Source organism: Acromyrmex echinatior, chromosome 6 (assembly GCF_024713525.1).
Source record: "Acromyrmex echinatior isolate Ae372 chromosome 6, ASM2471352v2, whole genome shotgun sequence".
NCBI classification, from domain to species: domain Eukaryota; kingdom Metazoa; phylum Arthropoda; class Insecta; order Hymenoptera; family Formicidae; genus Acromyrmex; species Acromyrmex echinatior.
Genome location: NC_141857.1, coordinates 4,423,500 through 4,447,112, shown reverse-complemented (window position 1 = coordinate 4,447,112; position 23,613 = coordinate 4,423,500). Strand labels below are relative to the sequence as shown.

The 23,613-nt window shown below is 35.8% G+C and overlaps 3 protein-coding genes across 6 annotated transcripts; 2 read left to right on the top strand and 1 right to left on the bottom strand.

Annotated features, from left to right (window-relative positions):
• Positions 1-274: 274 nt before the first annotated feature.
• LOC105154120 (uncharacterized) lies at positions 275-11,263 on the top strand. Of its 4 annotated transcripts, XM_087407009.1 has the most exons (15): positions 275-726; positions 1,898-2,051; positions 2,818-3,476; positions 3,547-3,723; positions 4,339-4,706; positions 4,920-5,180; positions 5,439-5,804; positions 5,906-6,152; positions 6,234-6,448; positions 6,530-6,668; positions 6,814-7,067; positions 7,137-7,305; positions 7,381-7,547; positions 7,721-7,770; positions 8,317-11,263. In XM_087407009.1, exons 1-14 carry the CDS (start codon positions 328-330, stop codon positions 7,737-7,739), a joined length of 3,594 nt encoding a protein of 1,197 aa, XP_087263135.1. In that variant the 5' UTR covers positions 275-327; the 3' UTR covers positions 7,740-7,770; positions 8,317-11,263. The 4 variants fall into 4 exon arrangements, with proteins under 4 accessions (XP_087263135.1, XP_011067739.2, XP_087263134.1 ...); XM_011069437.2 differs by lacking the exon at positions 7,721-7,770 and having other exon boundaries at positions 275-717; XM_087407008.1 differs by lacking the exon at positions 7,721-7,770.
• A 246-nt stretch (positions 11,264-11,509) lies between these two features.
• Positions 11,510-12,895, top strand: LOC105153937 (peptidyl-tRNA hydrolase 2, mitochondrial). The gene is made up of 4 exons (XM_011069095.2): positions 11,510-11,666; positions 11,907-12,117; positions 12,221-12,406; positions 12,678-12,895. Exons 2-4 carry the CDS (start codon positions 11,944-11,946, stop codon positions 12,858-12,860), a joined length of 543 nt encoding a protein of 180 aa, XP_011067397.1. The 5' UTR covers positions 11,510-11,666; positions 11,907-11,943; the 3' UTR covers positions 12,861-12,895.
• On the bottom strand, positions 12,570-22,982 carry LOC105153936 (uncharacterized). The gene is made up of 15 exons (XM_087407001.1): positions 22,534-22,982; positions 21,729-21,986; positions 21,255-21,657; positions 20,580-21,137; positions 20,188-20,483; positions 19,655-20,120; positions 19,102-19,509; positions 18,273-18,650; positions 17,335-18,115; positions 16,553-17,226; positions 15,942-16,444; positions 15,422-15,784; positions 15,105-15,342; positions 14,794-15,012; positions 12,570-14,586 (listed from the first exon to the last, which is right to left on the bottom strand). Exons 1-15 carry the CDS (start codon positions 22,555-22,557, stop codon positions 13,937-13,939), a joined length of 6,219 nt encoding a protein of 2,072 aa, XP_087263127.1. The 5' UTR covers positions 22,558-22,982; the 3' UTR covers positions 12,570-13,936.
• Positions 22,983-23,613: the final 631 nt, after the last annotated feature.

Here is a 23,613-nt window from a genome sequence, read left to right as displayed (position 1 = left end):
TTTAGCGCGACGTGAGTTATCGACGGATGGCGATCTGCTGCACCCCGCGCGATCGTGTCTACGTCGGTGTCAATGACAGCTGGGCGCGATGACGACAGTCAATGGCGTACGCGCAAGGTAGATACACCTGTGTCGATGTGTCAAAGGCCGAGTCTCGACGTTAGATCGCCGTGACGCCGAGTGCTCGAGTGTCGTCGTTCTGATCCTACGGATGTGCTGCCAATCCTAGGAGTGGCCTGCAAAGCGAATCGTGCTGAATCCAGAGAGTCGCGGCACTGGAGAACCGTATGTGCTGTTTATCGTGGATGTTTATGGCTGGCATGTTAAATGGCAATGAACATGGAAGTGGCGGAGGCGTCCGGGCTGGCGTCCGACGCCCGTCTCTCGACGTCGGCGGACTCGCCCGACGACGCTAGCTCGGAGACTCACGGCGGACCCACGACGCTCACGAGCGAGTTGTTGCCGCATGCCGGTGAAGACGCGACGGACGAGGATCCTGTCGACGCGCGACCAACGACGAGCGACGGCGATGCGACGGGAATAAGAAGCGAGGAGGATGCGAAGAGCTCGTCGTTGACGGACAACGGTCCGCGCGTACTGCAGACTCCGTTGGCCTTTACCATCGATTTTGGCAACAAGGAGGTGGACACTGCGAAGTATCAGAACCTGTTTGAAAGGTACAATGCTAGACACAGGCGGAATCTCTCCACGTCCAAGGTATTAAAGGTTCCATCGTTTTTAATATATATTTTATTCAAAGAGTTCTATATTGTAAAACTCTAAATTGGTACACATGATACAATAATTGAAGTGAAACAAATATTGTGCTCTTCAGCAAATGACACAATGCAACGCAGTGATCATGTCATCTTTAGATGCTTTCCTTTTAGTGACAAAAGTTGGCAGGAGCATCATTCTATCTTTCTTGCCATTCAGAGAATAACAAAGATAGAACGATAGTTGTGTTGACTTGTGTCACCAAATGAAAAGTACCCTTTGTTTCATACTGGTAAACAACAAGGCAAACAATAAGAATGTAATGATTTACTTTGTTATACTATGTTATCTATATCTCTTGCTGGAAAACATCTGTTATTGTTTTTCACTTCAACTTATTGCACTAACAAACTTAAGGTCCGTTTGCATTACTTGAAACCCCTGAAATCTTTGCACTTAAAATGAGATAAATATATATTTAGGCATTGAAAAGAAAGAAGAGAAGATTTTGAATGTAAAAAATGCAAGTACTGCAAACAGATCTATTGTATACAAATAATACAAACAGATTTATTGTGTGCAAATATAATTGATTTCACTTTAATTTATTGCACCAGAGAATCCTTTGATAAAGAACAGACCTTATATCTCGTATAAATACATATTTATATTTAATCATGCAATATTGTATGTTAGTAGTTTGTTAACAGTTTCAAGCATTACAGAAGGTTGACATCAACTGCGTCTACAATCTCATATTCCATCAACAAAGCTTGCTAATAAAAATCTGATAGCAGATTGTTAACAAAAATCAAACAGAATTATCTTGTAATTATTTAAATGAATTATAAATTCAACTTATTATGAAATGGCAGATTCAGCTTGAGATTTCCATAATTAATTTACCATCATATTTTATTAGCAGATTCTGTTATATTTTTATTGATAAAAAATTAATTTGTAGTAAACACTTAATGAAATCTTTGATGGATTTAGCTACCTGAACAGTAAACTTAAATTTTATAAGTGCTTTTTTATAATAAAATGTAATTAATTTTGACACTAATTGTCATTCAATTATAATTTTGACATAAAAATACATATTAAATTAGAAGGTATATATATATTTTATATAAAATATATATATTATATCATGTTGTATATTTGTTGTATATTTTAGGTAGAAGTAAAGTCAAAGAAATCGAGTACTATATTGTCTCCAAACTTGGTGCAGAAGCAAAAAGTTCCTAGCACTCATTCGGAGGGTTACTTCAGCAGTGAAGATGATACAAAGCGCAAAACTGACCAATTATCAGAAAGACTTAAACAATTAGGTAAATATATATTACATTTTCGTTCTTTTTTCTTTATTTCTGAAAAATGATTTTATTTGATAATTATATTATAATTAATATAATTTAAATTTTTTAAAATTAGTAATATCATAGATATTATAATTTTATTATTTTCTTATTTTAACTTTTATAAATGAAAGAAATTTATATAAAAAATATATTAAAAAGAGAAACTTACATAACATTGAAAATTAAATATATTAATAGTTATAGTTACTTATAAAATTGATTATTAAAATCTTACATTGAGAATAATCTGATAAAGTATGAATCCTTTAATATATATGAATGCTTTGTATTGGAATACCTGTGATGTATGAGTCATGGTGAAGTCATGTTCTTCAAGCTTTTTAATATTCCTTACAAGTACCTTCTACCCATTCTGAATGATATAGCCTGCTGACATATTAATGGCTTTGATGTCATAACCGTTTCCATGTTAGGAACTATATGTGATTTTCCTCCAGAAATTATGAATAATGTTGATGATTCTTTTGTCATGATTTTACTATTTTTAAATTGATGTTTCAGAAAATGCATACATTGTCTCTGAATTAGAAATATGAAATACTAGAAACTGAATTATGAGTTGTAAATTCAATACATTGTATTGTATCTGTTAATTTATGTTTATATTTTTATTTATTTTTATTTAATTTAATTTACATTTATTTTTATAAATAATACATTTTATTACTTTTTTATATCTTATTAATTAAAGATTTCAATTGTGTACATTCTTTAGGTGCCAAGAATTCTTCGAGAGCACATTCTAGCACAAAGAAATCCACGAATGAACAAGATCCTTCTCATCAGAATAAGCAGTATTTAATGACAAGGTCCTGTGATGATGAATTACATCACAACAAACTGTCAACTCAAGGCCTCTCTTTAGAACTTGAAACCAACGAAAATATATATTGGACATCCCAAAGATCCGCAACGATAAATGATTTAAGTCGCATTCAGATTAACAATTACGACGACGACGAAAATGAGAAGCGATACACAAAGAACATTGAATATATCGACGTTAATCATGAATGTAAGGAAGTAAATAATGTAGATGACAACAAAGTATCTAATATGAATTATCTTCACGATGATTTCAATATAAAGAATACAAATGAGAGAGACAACAATTTGTTGAGTGATCAGAGAGAGCAATTTGTTAGTTACGCGATGGATTTAAACGCGGACAATATCACGGATACCAATCTAGATGTATTTAACGTTAGCAATGTCGATGCTAATTCCGATGGTGCGGTGAGCGAAGCTGGAACATACACGATTCACAAGGACTATACCGATGAGGAGAAAGCAAGAATGGATATCGACAAAGTTTTTAGCGTCGGTGTTCTAACTGAAGACGAAAGCAACGAAGCATACGTACATAATTTTAAGGTAGATAACATCTACAAGTGTTCGCATTTTAATGTGCACGAGATGTTCACGATATGGTCTCATTTTACAGATGAGTATTTCACGCGATAATAACGCATGGATATCGGAATGGGCTACTCAAGTAGCAGAACATAACTCTCTACCTCCGATAATAGGCGGCTCGACGGGTCGTACGCCGCCTTTGAGTCCCACCAAAATACCATCTCCAATTCATGCTAGATCTCAACGAATGTCACGCAATCGCTATGTACGTATAAATATTTCACATAAAAATAAAATATCTATAAAACACAAAAAAACTGCCAATACGAGTCAATACTGAATGGACGTGTGCATACAATTTGTTGTCTAATTGATTTGATTATGCATCTCATTATATTTGACAATTATTTGTCTATTAATATAATATATATATTTAATATATAATATATAATATATTTGTCTATTAATATAATAATTTTAGTTAACTTGTCACATGTAATTACTGATTAAAGTTACTGAAAAGGACCCAAAGCAAAGGGTTAAATGTTTACATTTTCTTTAAGTTAAATATTTATACATATATTTATATTCATATATTAATATTTATACATATATTCAATAAATTTTATGTACACACACGTTCATTCAGACTCGTATTGGTATTTTCGATTTAATTTGTTAGAGCCTGAACATTTTAATTTAATCTATAGAATAATAGCTATAAAATTGATTAAAAATTATGTATATAACATTAATTTTTTTATATTATACATATTTCTTTTGATAATTATAAAAATTCAAAAACATCCTTATCATCTTAATATTTTTTAAAATTTTCTTATGACTTTTTCATCTTTAAATATTTTAATCCTTCACACAGGAACAGTCACCTGACAGCAATCTGGACACTGACTCGTATGTACGAATAAAAGAAAGGCTCGGTTTAGTTTCAAATCAGCATCAAATCATAGACTCCGGTGGAGAATCCGATGATGACACTAGCAACAGTTACAATACACCGCCTAACAGCTCACAGCGTACACCTGTACATAATACCATAATTAGACGTGGCAGCTTGTCCGAATCATTGTTTCGGCGAGCGAACAACAACGAAAATAGGCGAAGCGTCCGAAAATATTTAAGCTCGGCTAAATCGAAGACTGCTGATATTAATGTAGAATTATTGAAGAGCCCGTCCCAAGTCTTGTCGCCTCTCCATTTGGAGAGAAGAAGTAGCTCTCTAGATAGGTGAATGATTCGTTTCATTCATTACATTCTAATGAATTAATTTGTTAATAATAATAATATCATACATTTATCACACATTTATCACATTGTATATAATAGTTTTGCTATTAGAAATGTAGAATTTTGTTAATCGAATTAATAACAAAATTTAATATAGATTATTATTGAGCTCTTTTACATTTTAAGAAAATCTCTTATTTTTCTGTAACATAGGAAAGAATACGCTTCTGATACAACGGAATCTAATACGTCCAAGAAAAACAGTGCGAAATATAAAGAAGACCTTAAACATATGAACAGTCCCATTTTAAGCCGTCTCAGACCACCTACGCCAAAATTGACTACTAGCCCAATTGTTAGTCGTAAGGCTGTTGTAACGAAGATTCTCAATTCTCCCATGCTAGACAGACCTAAACATTTGGCAAAATCGTCACAAGCGAAAAATATAGGATATTTTACATGCGTTGAAAATAGGTACATATTTTTGTTTTTATATCAATTTATTAGGTGTTGGAATTAATTCGTAGCGTTTTTTAATGAAAGAATGTTATTTATTTCACATGAGCATTAAAAAATACATTAATGAAAGTACTTCCCATCACTTGTAAAACGCTACGAATTAATTCCAACACCTAATATATACAACGATATATAATTTTGAAATGCCACAAATCAATAATTAATTTTAAAGCAGTTAATGTATCTCAAATACATATGTTAATTCTTTTATAGTCCATATATGTTGAGAAAATCTAACAGCACTACGAATTATCACGAAGGAACCAGTTATTTTGATAAGGACATGCCTATTAAAGCGCCTAGTATGCTACGAAACAGTCCAGAACTTCAACGGCATCTTAATATACAAAGATCATCGAGTAATGCAAGCATTAGGAACATGAAATCGCAGAATCTCATATCACGTCGCAGCAGTTTCAACAGTAGCGATATTGACAGAATATCATCAAGAGGAAAATATATTTCTGTTGTTGCCTCCGATAGTAGTAGCGAAGCTGGTGAACAACAAAGAAAATCTCCTCTAACACCAATCTCATCTGGAATCAAGTTGAATAGGACTTTTAGCATAAGAAGAGCAAGGTATCTTATGCAGAAATTAAACGAAATGCTATCGGAAAATATAAAAATTCCAGATATTTTTTTATTTTTACAGAAAATTAAGTTGAATATATTATTTACAGATTAAATTGTGAGTCCGATACAACGCCGAATACAACCCCCGAAGAAAGACGTCGAAGAGCGCAGTCCGAAGTTAAGACTGTAGCACCTGTGAATAAGCAGCAAAGTTATCATCGTATTCGCACAAATAGTGTCGGAGCGCATAATAAGGAATCATTAAAGAAATCGGAGACAACGAAATTCAGAGCACCATCCATATCTAGAACTGATACCGGGAGATTTAGTATGAGAGCTCCAAAGGCGACTCATGTAAGCATCGCATCTGTGTAAGAGATTATTTTGTCTGTAGGACATGTTTTAAATATAAATTTTTTGTTTTTTTTTCTTAAGCATCCTCCTCTTAATCAAAAAACGAATCAGAAACCGAGTAAAGATCACAAAAAGTCCGGTAGAAGTAATTCCACTCTTACGTCCAAGGAGGTGGAGTTTCAGAATTGGAAGCGGCGGAAAAGTTACGATCCGATGAAAGCAGCGGCTGAAGGAAGAAAGAAATTAATAGACAGTACAAAGAAACATCACAGTACCGAGGATGGTGGTTCCGGCAAGTGAGTGTATAGAAATATACGAACTGTTTGCGCGAATAATAAGCATATTTCAGTTTTCAAAAAGAACGATTTATATTGCAGTCATGACAATTCCGTACTGAGATCTGCTAGTTTTCATGGTACAGGGGGTGCTCTCTCGTTAGCCAACGATTGGTCAGATAATGAATTAAATTACTGTTACGAGGACAATCAAGTACCTCCGCCTAGTAGCCCACAATTGGTACGTTTTATGTACAATATATGAGTGTGTATAGATTATCACATTAAAGCTTTATGAAATCTATTGACAATTTTTGGTGACAAATTTGATTACTAATCTTATTAAGTTATAACAAATGAACTTTATAAAATCTGTAATTAATTAGGAGAGCGACAGTGATTTAGAAACTTCGTCGTATTTGCAAACAACTCAGAATGTTGTGTCCGCAATGTCTGCTCGCATGACGGGATATCGTCCTCCACTCGTTTCTGATAATGAGAGTGACGAAGACACGAGTCACAGTCTACATCAGAATATATCGAAAGGATTACGCCATCCCAGCGATACGGAAAGCAGCGATGAACAGCATCCTATGTCACAATCTCCTATTTCCAGCACTAAATACAACAAAGAATTTAGGTATGTGTTTATGGTTTTGTTTTCTTGAATTTTAATATCTTTATATATCTAACGATTTCTTTTCTCTAGCTTGCGTAAAGCAAAATTGGATCTGCAACGAACAAAACCTGTGTCTTCCAGTGTGAACAAAGCTAAGAATTTATCACACGATGCACATGGCAAGTCTGAGTCGCTTTCCAGTATCAATAGAACAGATTCTGGACGACCTAATGCGCGAATTAATAGAGGTCTGAACATGGTAAGAGAGTGTAACTTTCAATATATAATAATCAAATTTAGTATGTAATAAATATATACATTTAAATATATGTAGGGGCCTAAGAGCAAACCGAAGGAATCAAAAAAGCCCTCAGCGTCAAATGTACGGGAAGTCGAGATGCAAAATTGGAAACGTCGCAAAAGCTACGATCCCATGAAAGCTGCTATGGAAGGAAGAAGAAAAGCCGGCTTGGCAAAGAAAAATGCAGCTCTCTCACCGAGGTTAGTTGCAAGTTGATTCAACTTTTCATAAAAAAGTGATCGAGGAATTTTTCAGGCAAAGCAAAAGTCCGGAAGTTACTATGCTTCTTGGTCTTTTGCATTGTCTAGGATACATTATTGTTATTAATTAAGAAGATAATTATTTTACTTTATTTGTTATATTTTGTTGTTAGGACCGATAGCGATCGATAATCTAAAAATAATGTGGCAAAACAAACAAGCGGTATGGTACAAACTTGTTTGAACATTTTACATATAGATTCCCTTATTTTATATAGATTCAAGAGGTACTATTAATAGATATTTGTCACTTTTTAAAGATATAAAACACTTACCAACACGAGAATGCTTATTTTTTTTGTGTTGCACTAACTCAGAGTTCCTATCAAATAAAGGACGATAGAAGATATACTGTACTTATGTTTTACATTAATTTCTATTTTAGTGATATACTGCTTTTGCACTTAGTGTTTCTATTATCCATCTAATTGTTTATTGTGCTCTAGCAAACACATTCAAAGAACTGTACCTATTTCTACGAAAAAATATTGCTTTTTAATTAAATTTAATAGAAATCTAATATCTTATTTGTTCAATATTGACATTGCGTTTGATTTAATCAGATAGTCAGCTTTAGCGATAATGTGCGATGTAAATATGCGTTAAATATGCTTTTCTCTTTTAATAAAAAAAAAAGAGTATAAACAAGAGAGATTCGTTTCTTCACTTGCTCATAATTCCACTATATTTTATTTCTATTTGATTTTAGCCACGTAGCGAGATCGCAGAGTTTTCATGGATCAGCAGGATTAGCAGTCAGCGATTGGAGCGACGAGGAACCAGTCATATCCGCAGACGAAGGCCCACTTTACTAGAATTGTAATTCAGAGTTAGTGGGTAATATAAACTAAGCACATGCGTAAAAATAAGATAAAGCCAAATTACAAAAATTCTTATATATATAAAAATTGCAAGAATAAGTGAATTTTACAGGATGTTATAGGAATTAAGCACTCCTATGTTTAGATATAAATCTATTGAAAAAAATTGTAATGAGCCAAATAACTAGAGAAAGTTTTTTCTATATTATAAATTCATGAATTATTGACTGTTCATTGCTAAATCCTGAGTTACAAAAATGCGCTTCCTAAAGGTGATACTTAAAAATTATACAAAAATTAACGATATTAGTATTGAAACGTCCAATTGTTTGTAATTAATTTGTATAAAATATTTTTTTCTCTTAAATTATTTCGTACTTTTTATTACACGTTAAATGAATAATATTGCCTAAATATAAAAAATATTTCATGTATACAATAACATTAAAAAGAGAAAAAAGATTGATAACAAACTCGAGATGTTTTAATTATGGAGCGAGAATATATTCGATTTATAATAAGGAGTGCTAAATATATGTATAGAGAAATATATGTGTGTCATTGGTTTAATTATGATTGGACCAATCGTGTAGCGTTTATGTACAAATATTTTTATCTATATAAACGCATTTTGTTTCACATTGGTACAGACGATTTGTTTAATTATGAAATATTAACTTCAATAATAATTTGTAAATTTTTTCATTAAAAGCGCAAAGAGCGAACACGTGAAAGAACTTTATAGGTTTGCGTGTCTTTCTCTGTCATGTTGCGAAAATTATGTACATTACGTTGCTTGTAATAGCGAATACAAACTCACATTGGTACTCGCGATTTCTTCCTGCTCATATAACTATTGATATAGAAAGAATGATGTGCTACGCTCTCTTCCAAAGCGCGTAATGAATTGTAGTAAATATTTTTCCTCTACGATAATTTAATGTGATCATGAAGGGCTTTACAATGATCTTAATTGTTAAGATGTATATATCACTGTCAATCGATTTAATTGTACATTCTTTATCTCGATTTTACATAAGAATTAACCGATATGTTTGTCAATTTGGTTCGAAAAAAAAAACGAATTGTCTCTGTAACATACTCGACCAGGTAATATTAAATAACACTGACATAAACATAAGATATTTTATACATAAGTACTTGTTCAAAGGATTGTATCACTTGTTCATCATATGCTTGTTGTTCCAATATAAATTCGATGAAAATTTTATCTAAATTTCCTAGAGAATTTCATAAAATTTATACAAGTTCGTTGTGCGTATCGCAAGCATTATGATAAAGAGTTATATTAATGCTCTCTTCATTGCATAATTCTTGGAAAATCATTCTACTAAAACAATTTTTCTACGTTTTCTTTACTATTCGTATCTCATCGTTAAAGAAATAAAAATTTTAATTGAGAAATTAAGAAATTTATATTTTCTTGTCGACACAATTTACAATTTATTGATTTCTATTTCTCAATTCGGAATTATGCAATGAAGATCGCAGAAGAATGTGATATTATGACAGGATTAGAAAGTTATTGAGTTAAATGTGAATTTCTTTGTTAGAAATTAATAGATAAATATATAATAGTTTTCTTAATTAAGTTTCCATAATGATGTTCGGTTCTAAAAATGTTTAATTCTGTAATATTGTATGCAGAATTTGTTAATATGCTGCAAAGATAATTTAGAAAAAATGATGTGCGTCAATCTTTAAAATTAAAATTTGTTTTTAATTTTTTAATCAATTTATAAAAAATATTTTGTTTAAAATAATATATTTGCAAAATGCATTGCGAAATTAGTATTGACATTTAATAAAAAACATTTATTATATTTTATGTGCAATGCCGCGTATTGAAAGTTATTTTTTTATAAATTTATGCGTATGATTAAAATATATCTTACGATCGCACAAACTTATAATGTTCTTAAATACATTGATTTTGCGTTCATTTTTCTTTGAAAAAAAAATGGGCTTCCAATGTGCAGACACAAATTACTGTATTTCCAAGATAGATACATCAAAATAATGAAAATACATGGAGCGATACATTATATGTTATTTTAATTGTGCAATTGAAAATATGAGAATCATGAATACAAAAGAAATCATAGTTCATCTTAATTATAATTTTTTTTTATAAATTTTATCTAATGCAACAAACAGAAAGCTCAATTATTTCTAGAGATGCTTGCCGCCTAGATCTTTACATTTCTAAATCAATTTAGCAAGCAACGATATGTAAACTTATTTTGCCAATGAATCTTTTAAATGTAACTAATTATTAACGAGTTCTAATTTTCTTTTTATCATGATATATTAAAATGTTTTATTAATATGATCTGAATCGTTTGTTTCTAAGTTATGTATGTACACAATTGCTATTCGCATAATAGCATAAATGTGTTTCACATCTTATTTTGTCACACAGAAAGAAGCGCGTGCATACATGTAATAACAAGCGATATATTTTTGTATATTTGAAGCTTACAGAGCCGTTAAGCGTGTTAAGTTCCAATTTTACCGTTAATTAATTTTTATTAAAAATATATGTACACAATTCTTTTGCAGAAAATGTTATACATGATAGTGAAATATAGCATCTGTATCTTAAATAAGAGTGTCAATCGATCGTATGTATCGTAATAATATATAAGTGTAAATCACAAAGCAGTTGTTTGTTTTTTTTATTTGCGTTTTTACGAATCTCGCACAACTTAATCAAGTTTCAAATGGCACTGAAAATTTAAATTCGCAGTTTATTTCGATTCGTTTCTTATGTAGACAAAACTTGCAATATAGAAAATAAATGTCTTCTTCACATACGTTCTTATTCTGTTCTTCATATATTAATATTTATAAATGTTAAAATAAAAAAAAATAAATATCAAACTTAAAAAAAATTTTCATATTCTGTCCAATAAATAGTGTATACATAAAATATTAATCAAATATGAAAAAATAAAAATACATAATACTAATACTATCGTCATATTTAAAAAATATGAGACATCCGCATAAAATATTAATTAATTATGGAATTAAAATAAAGATTAATTTTAGTAATATTTTAAATATTATCCACATGTGATCTATTAATTGTCGATGTTCTTTTTAGTTAAACTTGCAACAATCATGTATGATTATTGATCAGTATTGATCAGCTGGATCGGCATGATGCCGTTAGAAACGTGGTCATCGAGATAATCGACAACGCCTTATTTTAGTAAGTAATGTTGCGTTTCATTTAAATTAACACATTTAAATTTTAAACGTGTGTGTATATATATATATATATATATATCTAATTTCATATATCAATAATAAATAATATGAAAGATTTTCCATTTGATATAATGAAAATATAATGTTATAGGTTATTTTTATTTTGTAGTACGCACATATATTTTCTTTTATGTGTCTATAAATTAGTTAGAACTGTGTGTATTTTTCAACTCGCGTATAGGCAGGCTTTATCTTATACATTAAAAACATTAAAAACCATGGACGACATCGCCGAGACAATCGTAGCGCAGGCTACAGATCCGAAAGTGGCGTTTATGGCCGCTGCTCTCTTCGGTTATTGTCTGTATAAACTCATGACTATGATGAATAGAAAAAGTCCTCAGCAAAGTTCCTTTGCGGAAGACTCCGACGAAACAGATGATGACGACGTGGTAAAGAAAATGATATCATTTGTGTGAATTTTTCTCTAAAACTTTTGTAATTCTCTAATAATCTGTTAAACAATCAGTTGCAATTATTCTCTTTTTTACACAGGTATATATGGATAAATATGATAATTACAAGTTGATCCTGGTAATTAGAACGGATTTGAAAATGGGAAAAGGAAAAGTAGCAGCTCAATGTTCACATGCCGCTGTTGCAGCATACAAAGCTGCTAGGAAACATCCAAAAATTCTAAGAGCATGGGAAAAATCTGGCCAAGCTAAAATCACTCTTAAGGTATTGCGAATAATATTAAATACTGATAATAAGTTAATAAAGAAAATATATATTTTTAATGAATTGAAAATGTATAATAAATGTATTCGTATTGATCTAACATATTAAATATTCTTTATGATACGAATCAGATCGTAAGGTTTTAATCGAAAGAAACTATCACTTGATGTTTAATAAATATATTTAACTATACACAGTTAAAATAAATATCTTTTCACACACATACACACGCACGCATGTATAAAAGGAAAAATGATATGTTAATTTCCAGGTGGACAGCGAGGCTACTCTTATAGAGATAGCAAAGCAAGCTAAAGCTGCAGGTCTCTTATCGAACATTGTACAGGATGCGGGACATACGCAAATACCAGCAGGAAGTAAAACGGTATGTGCAGTCGGACCGGGTCCAGCAAAATTGATAGATCAAGTAACCGGTCATTTAAAATTATTTTAACTGCTTATGAAATAAAGACCGAGCCCTTTGATATATCTTTGACTTTATATTTTTTATTTTTAATATCCCCAAATATCTTTTATTTAAATTCAATTCTTTATTTAAATCAGTCTGTTGGCAAAATTTTTTCTAGTTACGCAGAGGAATCTTAACATAATGTTAATGCCTTGAATTTTTAAAGAGTATTTACATGCATATTAAGAAGGCTAATACTACATTTTTATTGTCTTTATATCTCTTCACAAAGTAGAATTTTGAAATTAACATTCAACTCGTAAAATATATGAACAAATTTCCTTCATGTTATTTTTTAAAAACGTATTTAACAATTTTCTCTTAGAATTAATATAATACTACATTTGTGTGGGTATATATGTGTGTGTGCGTGTGTGTGTGTGTGTGTGTGTGTGTGTGTGTGTTTTGCGAGATACAAACGTAGTATAGAATGTGAATCCAAATTTACTTTCTAGCATGATTTATCAGAAATATGATAGTTAAATTGAAGTTAAAGGATGTTGGTGCTCGGATGTTGGTGCAGCTAATATTATTTATTCTAGACAGATATCAATGATAAATGGGAGGAAATATAGAGAAAAATTGATTCTTTTAGCTTAAACATCCGAACTCCACAGTCATTTTTTGCTATGTTAATTAAGAACGTTAATAATTAAACGTTTGGACGGATTACAATTAAAATCGTACTTGAGCATATTAGCGCTTATTAGCGCTTATTAGCGAGATTATTTCATCCTTGTACGTATATAGAACTCGTTACATTCACGAATTCCAATATATGAAAAAAGGACATGTATGCAAATATGTGCATTTTAGTGAATATTAAGGCATTTATGGTTCCTAGTGTATTCTTTCAGTTCTTAGTATATTGTTTCATCTTGAATACCAAGAAATATTGGCAAGTGAATACGCGCTCGCACTACGTTTTTCGCCAATCGTTTTCTATCAGTCTTGCTATGATTGCAAGGCACTGACCACCTGTTTCCCAATGTGTCTCCCATTCTTTGGTACCCAGTACTATACTTCGCGAAATTATGCTTTAACTTATAAATATAAATAATCTATATCGGCGGCGCGGGTGCTTTCCGAGGTATTTTATTCGAACTGGCGGCGCTGCATTGCGACTCCGCGATAGATCTACCGTCGGCCTCATCCCTTCGGCAGAGCTCCGACTCGTTCTGTATCCAATTCTGTGTCTGACTGTGGCCCACCGTTTTCGATTGCGACTCCTCATTTTCGGATACAGCGCTCACTTCTTCCAGCAATTTCGATAATGATGGCGCTAGACCCAATCCCAAATTGCGCTCGTGATATACCTCCGATATCGTGGGCGTAAGCTCCCGCGTTAGACTCGTCAAGGAAGTGGCCAGGTTCCTCAAATTCTGCGGATGTGTTTCCGTGGATTGTGTCGCGTCGGTCTGTACGCTGCAGATGTCCTCGTTTGTCGCTGCGGCATGCCGTGGCTTCCTCGACGAGTTCGTGTCAATCTCGGTTCTCACGCTCAATCTTTCCAATACATTAGCCGGCAAAGGTGGTAACGGTTGCCGCCTCAATACAGTGGCGTGACCATTGTCCCAATCTGTTACTGAACTGCTCGAGCTTGAGCCGGGTCTTACCGGATTTTGTTCGGGATAAAGATTCCGGATACGAGTCTGATGGTTCAAGTTAAGCGCCACAGGAGGACTAGGTGTAAATGCCACGTCTGATTCACCTGGAGTGTTCGAATATAATTTAAATTTCTGTGATATATCTTATAAAATTTTATAGGAATCAAATGTATCTTATAAAAATGTTACTTTTAATATTTGAAACAAATAGAAAGTTAATTCGAGTATTTTGTTTTATAATTTTAAGATATTTATATATATATATATATATATATATATATATATATATATACACATATATATATATATACCTCCACCGTTTTGACATGGCTGTCGTGAAGCTGGTATCAAAACGTTCGGTGGTTCCATAGTCTTTCCATCTGGTTCACCACGATGTCGCACGTAACTTGCAAATGCTCCTCCCAATCGTGGCCGTTCTACAAGATTTTTCTCAGTATGGGCCACAGAAGCTAAACTCTCCATGGAACTACCTGAATCTAAGCTAAGACTTTTTGGTGCTTCTTGTGTATCTGCAATTGACAATACACATATAAATAATACACACATACAATTAATTTACATTTATTATGATTATCGTATATTAATATAAATTTTAATTTACCAAATAACGCGAGAAGAGCTTGAAGAGCAAACTGGACAGCTCTACGTGAGGCTTGTTTGCCTGTTCTCAATATCACTTCTGATTGTCCGACTTCCATCAAGTCGAAACCTAAGCTAGCGAACAGTTCGTGTGATCCTGATGCTCTCCAAACATGTACAGGCAATATAACTTCTTGTCCTTCTGTAGCACAACTGGCTCTTCTCATGGCAGCAATGACATCCTCTGCGGCTTCTGGTGCCTAAAATATTTTTTACACAATCGATCAAAATGAGAACCTTATATATATTTGGTTAAACATTAATTAAAGTAAGTCGTACTTGTAAGAGTCTCGCCAAAGCATGCAATGACGATTGACCTAATCCTAGTAGAGCTTGCAAGCTAGCGCTACATCTCGTCAGTCTTTCTTCGGGATCGCTTTGTGGAAAGAATACGGAGGACGGTATACCATTGCCGGCCGGTTCGAATCTGAATCCCACGGACATTAGAAGCTCTCGCCAACCAGTAGCCGCGCCTACCTTGTTCTCGATACTGCGCTGAGTCGTATACATGGCGTTCTTCTGACCGCGATGAATTCTTTGTAATGACTTTTCTACCAGATGAAGCGTTACTCGCAGCGCGTCTCTACTCTGCTCGGGACCACCACGCAATAATTCCGCCAGTGCTTGACCCATTAGCGCGACCTGTCGAAACAAGAGAAGAGAATGATGAAATATTATAATTAAAACTGCAAAATTTAAATAAGATTAGATTTATTTAGGACGTATCTAAGCTTTAATCAAGCGATTGATTTGTTTTGCATTTTGCTCAACTAGTACATATAATTCCTATCAAATGTACCTTGTTGGATAATCTTGTGTCTCCACCGATAAGCAGCCAACCGGCCCAGTTAGCGGGATGAGCAAAGTGTCTGGTATGCTGAACGGTTTGCATCGCCTCGGCTAATGCACGCGACGCTCTTGCGCCTTGCAACATTGCGCTGTAAAACGCTCGTAATAAGATGCTACCGGCGGTTGGTGGTACTGCCCACATCCCTATGAGCACACATTGCGCGCCCGCGCTTAATAGAGTCTTGGCGATATTCTGTATACCGTCCGATGTGGCATTCGTGCAATCTACGTTGCTCCAACTTTGACCGCTGGATACGACCACCAGACGGGCGGACATCTTTAATCTGAGTAAATCTGTCTGATTTATCAGGTATTCCGGCCTTTCAGATGGCTCCTCGCATTGATCAGGCGAGAACGCAAGACTGCCGGTATTCCAGAAGACCGGCACTGTCAGGTGAACACACTCCGCATCTGGTAGAGATCGCAGAACCGCTGATCTGGTAGCTTCCAATCCTATTGTTGAACAAAGAGAGAAAATTTTAAGTAACAAACTTTCACAAATAATATTTTCGAAGTTGTGATACAATTAGGAAAAGTTTTTAGAACTATAGCTGAACTAACCAGTCATTGCGCGAGCCTCCAATAATTCAGCGACTATTTCTGACTCGGTCTCGGTGGAAGTGATGTTTTCAGTCCATCCGTATTCCTCTCGAACGTCCTCTGGTAGAATAGGGTTTCCAGCGACCAGCGCAGCCACGGTAGCACCGCCTTCTAGTACAGGCGTCTTCGATCTCTTTCTGAGCGCCGCAAGGGATGGTACCACCAATAATGAGAATCTTTCACACAGATAATCCTCGCCTGGATTGGATTGCAAAGCCGGGAACGGTGCCAAGTAAAGAGATTTCTCTACCACCATAATCAGTTCCTTTCGTGGTGGTGGTAGTAGATCTTCAAACGGAGCAAGAAGAAGATCGTAGAGCACCTGTATTGGCAATGGTGCTTGCCACGTAGGTCCTTTCGCACCTCGTCCCCAACGAGCGCTTCCAGCGCGAGAACTCACAGAGCCGACGCTGAAGAGACTACTCAAACTGTAGGAACTAGCATTCAAGTGATGACCCCTTGACGGGATTTTGGTGGATTCCTCGATAAGCTCGTTGCTTTCATCCAGGAGCGCTTCGCGTGCTTGAAGAACTCTCTTTTCTAAACCTACCCCATCGTCCAATGTTGCGGAATGGAATCGTAATAGTCCACGTCCTGGCGCTAAGCACCACGCATGCAATTCACATCCTACCTCGCTGAAATTATTTTGTTCAATTATTTTAATTTTTTAAATATATAAATTATTATAGTATTAAATAAATTATATCTTATTTCAAATTATAATACTTGCAAAAAGATTATACCTATAATACAGAATAACTCCACGTTGTCGATCAATGATCTCAGAGTAATGAGCTGCATCATCCAAAGAATTACTTTTAGATCGTCTGGATCTTTCCGCCCAATTCAGAGCCTCCTCTGCTCGGTTTAGATTGATTAGTACTTTTTGCAACATTCTGTATGTTTCTGATAATAACTCGGTTCGATTAGGTTGACCGCAAGAAAGAGACACAGAAGTTCCGTCTAACGATTCTAAGAGATTTGCGGCCTTCTCCAAGTGTTCCACAGAGATGATCGCTTCTCCGGTCTCCCAGTGGACAAGACCAAGTCTATGTCTCAGTCTGGCAGCTTCTTCTCTTCTGCCTAAGCCTTCGGACAAAGACAGACCAGACTGCAGATAACTTAGAGCACGTGGCAGGTCTCCACATAAATGATGAAGTCGACCCAAACTTGCGAAAGCTGCTGCTCGGGCGGGTTGATCGCCTGCTGCGGCCGCAAGGCTCAATGATTGTTCCTGCAACCTTATAGCTTCCTCATATTGTCCCAATGTCTCCTGAGTCACTCCTAAATTGGCACAAGCGCGAGCTTGTAAGCCAGCCGCGTCTAAACCTTCAGCGATCGACAACTCCAACTGATGATGGCGTAACGCGGAATTCGGATCATCCATTAAAAGATGTACTGCTCCCAAACCGCTGGCAGCTTCGGCCTCGGCCGCTTTGTCGCCGAGCCCACGAGCGAGAGCCAATTGATGCGACAGACAACTAACAGCTTGCTCATGATTTCCTAACGCGGCGTGTACTCTGCCTATAAATAAAACAGCAATTACATGTAGTATTAATATTAGGCGATCGAAAAAATACGTATGGTTTTTATAAAAATATATCTACTAAAAATTTATTATAATCTCTTTTCTCTTTAAGAATTTAATAAAATTAATCTAAATTTTATTACATCAGTTTACCTAGATCACCATAAGCGGCACCTCTCGCCTCAGGACTGTCCACTTCATGAGCGGCCACTAATCTCTTCTCGAAACACACCAAGGCTTCCTGTAAGTTCCCGGTAGCCTCGCGAGCTCTTCCCAATCCTCTGTATGCCCTCTCCTGATCTCTGATACTTTTCAACTTCGTAGCGGCTGTCAGTTGTTGTTCATGACATTTGATAGCTTCTTCCAGATCACCCAAGGCTTCATAACAGTCCCCCAAATTTCCGAGAGCTCGAGCTTTGTCAAGTAAAGCGGTGCCGGTAGTTAACGGTTCTAAAGTTGCTAACTGTTGTTCGAAATAACCGATAGCATCCTCATAATGCGTCATATTAAGCCTAGCTATGCCCAAATTTCCTAAAAAGTGACAGTGTAAGAGGAAAAAAAATTATTAACTTATATAATTTAATACTTTAATATTAAAAAAAAAAATTATTTTTATATTTTTATACAAAGAATTATTTTCTTACTTTAAATCCGAAGCGCCACTACGGTCTAAGTATTAAGATATTGAACTAATTTATATATTTTCAAACAAATGAATTAATTTCAGAAATGATAATTACGTGCCGATATGGTTGTCGGCATTAACGCAATTAATCTGAAATATTAATAATCGCCCCAAATTCCCCAAATTAATTTTAAAAAACTGTAAATTATTTTCTTCTTGATTCTAGCATGTCACATTCTGTATATATATTATATATTGTTGAATTTATCTTTCTCACTTAAATAAGAAATTTTAAATACACGTCTTAAATGTTTAATTTTAAATTATACAAATTTAAATATCATAAATTTATATTACCTAATGCTTGAGCTTCAACTCCAGAATCCGCTAATTCCTTCGCTCTCTCTAATTGTTCTTGATAACACTTGACCGCGTGAGTGTACTGTCCCAGTGCCATATGCACAGCACCCAGATTTCCATGTGCCCTGCACTCACCGCGCAAGTCACCGGCTTCTTGTCTCAGAGTTAATTCCTGCGTGTGAAAACCGAGAGCCTTGTCCAAATTCTTCGTAGCTCTATGAGCGATCCCTAATGCACCGTAGGCAGCCGCTTCCAGGCAACGATCGGCAGCTTGACGCGCCAAATTCAACTGGCGTTGATGCATCTTGATAGCTTCGTCAACCTCTCCCATGCGTAACAAACAATCGCCAATATTTCCTAGAGCGCGAAATTTACCAGCCAGATGCTTGGTCATGTGCGCGATCGCTAAATTAAATTAACGATACAATGTATTTTTTATCATTATATATTTTATTTTTATATTTATTTTGCTACTTTTAATGTATTAATATATAATTATAAAATGTTCACAATATATATTTATGTATTTTAAAGCAAGAGAAAGTGTTACCCAAATAATATTTTTGGCATTCCAAAGCGGTGTCCAGATTTTCCAGCGCCAAATGAGCTAATCCCAAATTGCAGTAAGCTCTACCCATTCCAGATTTATCCTGCAAGTCCTTTGCTAGCGCTAAATCTTGATCATAATATCTAACTGCCTCCCTATGATTTCCCAGGCAGTAGTGAGCATATCCTAAGAAATGGCATGCTTTAGCCTCTCCCTCAACGTCGTGCAATTCTTGCGACAGCATTAGATAATGCTCGTAATATGGCACCGCCTCTTCAAATCTGCCACGTGAAGAAAGACAATTGGCGAGATTTAGCAGGGCACACGCCTCACCAGCCGTGTCTTTCAGTTCGCGCGCTATAGCTAAATGAGCTCTGTAGTGCCTCAACGCCGCTTCGTGACCTTGCACTGCCTGATATGCGACTGCCAAATTTCCATGTGTACTAGCTTCTGAACTGCGATCGTTTACCTGAACAACAGATTTTTCGTTAACAAAGAATGTCATAATAATGATATATTTATCTTGAGAAGTCTACCTCTTTGCTTATCGTTAATTCCTGTTTATGATATTTAATGGCTTGTTCATAATAACCCAAAGCGTTATAAGCATTGCCGATGTTTCCATACGCTCTACCCATACCGGCCTTATCTCCTAACGATCTCGCGATTCCTAAGTGTGCTTGATGTAATTTTAAGGCGGCATCGTGTTCGCCGAGTAGTTGATAGACTATTCCTAGATTGCTGCAGGCTCGTCCCTCGGCTACTTTGTCTTTCGTGACCAATGCGACATCGAGCTGTCTTTGATGCCAGAGCTTGGCTTGTGCCAAGTCACCTAGATATTTTAATAAAATTATGTTAATATAAAGGAAAGTTAGAAATAGAAATATGTTAATATAATGTACTTTTCAATAATAATAATCATTATTACCTGCACATCTGGCGGCATGACCTAATCCTGCATATGCTCTGGTCTCTATCGCTCTGTCTCCGAGTTCCTGAGCTATTCTCAAAACGTTTTCGTGATAGGCCATCGCCTGCCCGAAATTTCTACGATAATGATGAGACGATCCCAAGTTACTGAAAGCCCTCGCCTCTTCTACGCGATCACCTAACCGTCTAGCTATCCTCAAATGTTGCGTATGGCAGTCAACAGCACTTTCAAATTCTCCCATTGCCAAATAGACCGCTCCGACGTTACCGATCTCGCGAGCCTCTTGCAGTCGATCACCCATCTGTTTTACCAATTGCACGCACTGTTTATGGGAAGCCAGGGCGTTCGGCAAATCGCCGATCGCCGTGTAGACATGTCCCAGGCTGGTCAAGGCCGAAGCCGCTGCCTGCGTATCTTTGCATTTCATAGCTAGAACAAGTTGGTACCTATGAGCCGTTAGAGCCTCCTTGAAGCTACCTTTGCTGAAATAAGCAGAGCCTAAATTCCCATGGGCTCTGCACTCGCCCTGCGTGTCCCCCAGAGAACGCGCCACTCCTAAAAGTTTTAATCAATCAGTATATAAACTCGCTTTACGCTAAATTCACAAATTACAAATTGAAAAGAAATTAACGCAAAACTTTCCGCTCTAAAAAAAATTTATCTGTTACTTACCTAAATCCTGTTGCATGTAGTTGATTGCTTTGTCCAGAGAGTTTAATGCCCAGTACGCGCTGGACAGAGCAGAGAATACAGAGCCCCTCAATTTCAAGCTGCATGAACCGATGGTGAGCGCAGCCTCCAGCACGCCAGCGGCCGCTCTGTATTGTCCAGCTCCAAGTAGCTCTTGACCAACCACGGATATTACGACGAATGGAGACTCGTCGAGTTTCATAGCGCGTAATTGTTGGAACGTCGGCTCCAAAGTCGGTCGTAATGGAGACTTCAGAGATGCTTCTACCAAGCCCGATAACAATTGATGATTGGACGCGTCGTGAGCTAATCCCGTGCTGAAAGCAACGAGTGCCTCTCCGTGACGTCCTAAGCATTGCAGCGCTACTCCTTGTCGGTAGTATGCCTGAAAATCGATTATTATACAATAGATCCGAAATTGAAGATGTAGGGAAGAATATGGATAAGAATGCATACCTTTGGCCATTGCGGACTCAGCTCGGTAGCTCTGACAGCATCCTGCAATGCAAGCGCAAATAATCCCATTTTTAGCCTGGCGGCTGATCTGTTTGAGTATAACACATGACTGAGGGGGTCCAAGGCAAGAGCTTCCGTGTATAATGTCGCGGCCAATGCGTAATCTCCATTCTGGCATGCCGTATTACTCCTGCGTACCGTTTCTAAGAATAGTGCCCTGGATCCAGCGGCCAAGGCCGACGTACCTTCGGGCTCCACCTTCATCAAATTGGCACGATTTTATTTTTTGAGCAAATAATTTCCTGCTTTTATCAATAATAACTAAGTTTATATAAATTAAAATAAGGAATCGTATATTTCTAAAGATTCATATATAGAAACTATAAGCGATCATTAAATATATTTATTATTTTCACTCTTAACTGCGTGATAAAATCAATGATAATTAAAAAAATAACATCAATTAGTATTACTAATAGTATTATTAATAATAAGATTATATTTTTAAAAATAAAATATAATTTTGTAGGAGGTTCTAAATAAAGTTAAAATAAGGAAGATACTATCAGATATTTTTTATCTTAGCAATTATAAATGATTAACATATATAAACTATTTTTTCTAGAATGAGAAACAGAGAATAAGATTATTAATATGAATTAATATCAAAATAAAATACTTGAATTAATGTACTTAGATAATTAAAGGAGACCGATCAAAACAAGCAACAAGAGCAATGTATAAGCGAGAGTCAGATCTTAATCTAGGATAGGACCCAAAGTAACAACAGGAATCTCATAATTACCTCAGAGATATCCCTATGAGACATTGCTTAAGACGAGCTAGTAGCATTCTCTGGCATGGGCATCATCTGCAGCGTGCTGGCATGAAGATCAGGCCCCGGATTGAACGTGCGACTCCTCTACCTCTCTTCGTCCCTTTCGCTCTCCCACGACGGGACTTACCTTGGCACGTTCCCTCGACGTTCGCTCGCAAATTAAACTCTTTGCGTATACGCGCGTTACATTGTTTCACCGCGCGCGAGCGGTAATAAGAGGATTTCTTTTCGCTAGAACGGGCAAATGCGACCGATTAATAAAAAAGGAGGGAGACAGGCGTCTTAGGGGGGCACCCACTGCATTCCTCAGGCACAGCCATCTTGGAATGTGACCCCGGGTCCCCCCGTCGGGCCCAGAGCGGGGCCGGCACTGCTGCCTGCCGCCTGCCCGGTGCTGTTTGCTTCTTCTATGCGCTCTTCTCCTCCTCCTTCTCCTCCAGCCCATCAAGCCCGCGATGAGGCCCCAGTCGTGTGTTGCCCCGCTCGTTTTGTAACACTATCATCAGCATACGAGCGTATAAAACGTGCACGCATACATACATATAAATATACGTGTGGAAACGTTTGCAACGCGCGCGAAAATACGGGGCCCGCGACGAGGATCCCAATGCACCGCTTTGCAACAGCCGCTCTCGCGCCTCGAGTACCAAAAGGGGATCGTTTTTATCTCGCTTTGCAAATCCCATATAGATTTGTTAATTAATTATCTTGTAAATCGAGGAGAATCTCTTCTGGAGAATCGGACGCTCTTCGAACTCTTTTGAGACTTGTTAATCAGAGATACCGTTATGACGCTCGGGATATACATGTCTGTATATATATGCAAAAAAATGTAAATGATGGAAGATCTTTATTTATGCGGTGAGAGGGAAAGTTGTATTGATATTGATTAAAAATTATGACTTTTGATGCATACATTATGAATAATGAGTAATTACAAATAAAAACTCAATTTTTTTTTAATAATTCGTAAAGACCTTAATGTTATCTTTGATCCTCCTATGCCGAACACAATCAATATTTTTGCATTTTATAATTGTTTTTTAA

Bases quoted from the DNA above. Each gene is read 5' to 3' on its own strand.
- LOC105154120 (XM_087407008.1), top strand. From the start codon at position 328: ATGGCAATGAACATGGAAGTGGCGGAGGCGTCCGGGCTGGCGTCCGAC. The intron at 5,181-5,438 runs GTACATATTTTT...ATTCTTTTATAG, and splicing joins TTTACATGCGTTGAAAATAG to TCCATATATGTTGAGAAAAT. The intron at 6,449-6,529 runs GTGAGTGTATAG...TTTATATTGCAG, and splicing joins GAGGATGGTGGTTCCGGCAA to TCATGACAATTCCGTACTGA.
- LOC105153937 (XM_011069095.2), top strand. From the start codon at position 11,944: ATGGACGACATCGCCGAGACAATCGTAGCGCAGGCTACAGATCCGAAA. The intron at 12,118-12,220 runs GTAAAGAAAATG...TTTTTTACACAG, and splicing joins AAACAGATGATGACGACGTG to GTATATATGGATAAATATGA. The intron at 12,407-12,677 runs GTATTGCGAATA...GTTAATTTCCAG, and splicing joins AAGCTAAAATCACTCTTAAG to GTGGACAGCGAGGCTACTCT.
- LOC105153936 (XM_087407001.1), bottom strand. From the start codon at position 22,557: ATGTCTCATAGGGATATCTCTGAG. The intron at 21,138-21,254 runs GTAAGTAACAGA...TAAAACTTTTAG, and splicing joins CTACATGCAACAGGATTTAG to GAGTGGCGCGTTCTCTGGGG. The intron at 20,121-20,187 runs GTAGACTTCTCA...TCTGTTGTTCAG, and splicing joins AATTAACGATAAGCAAAGAG to GTAAACGATCGCAGTTCAGA.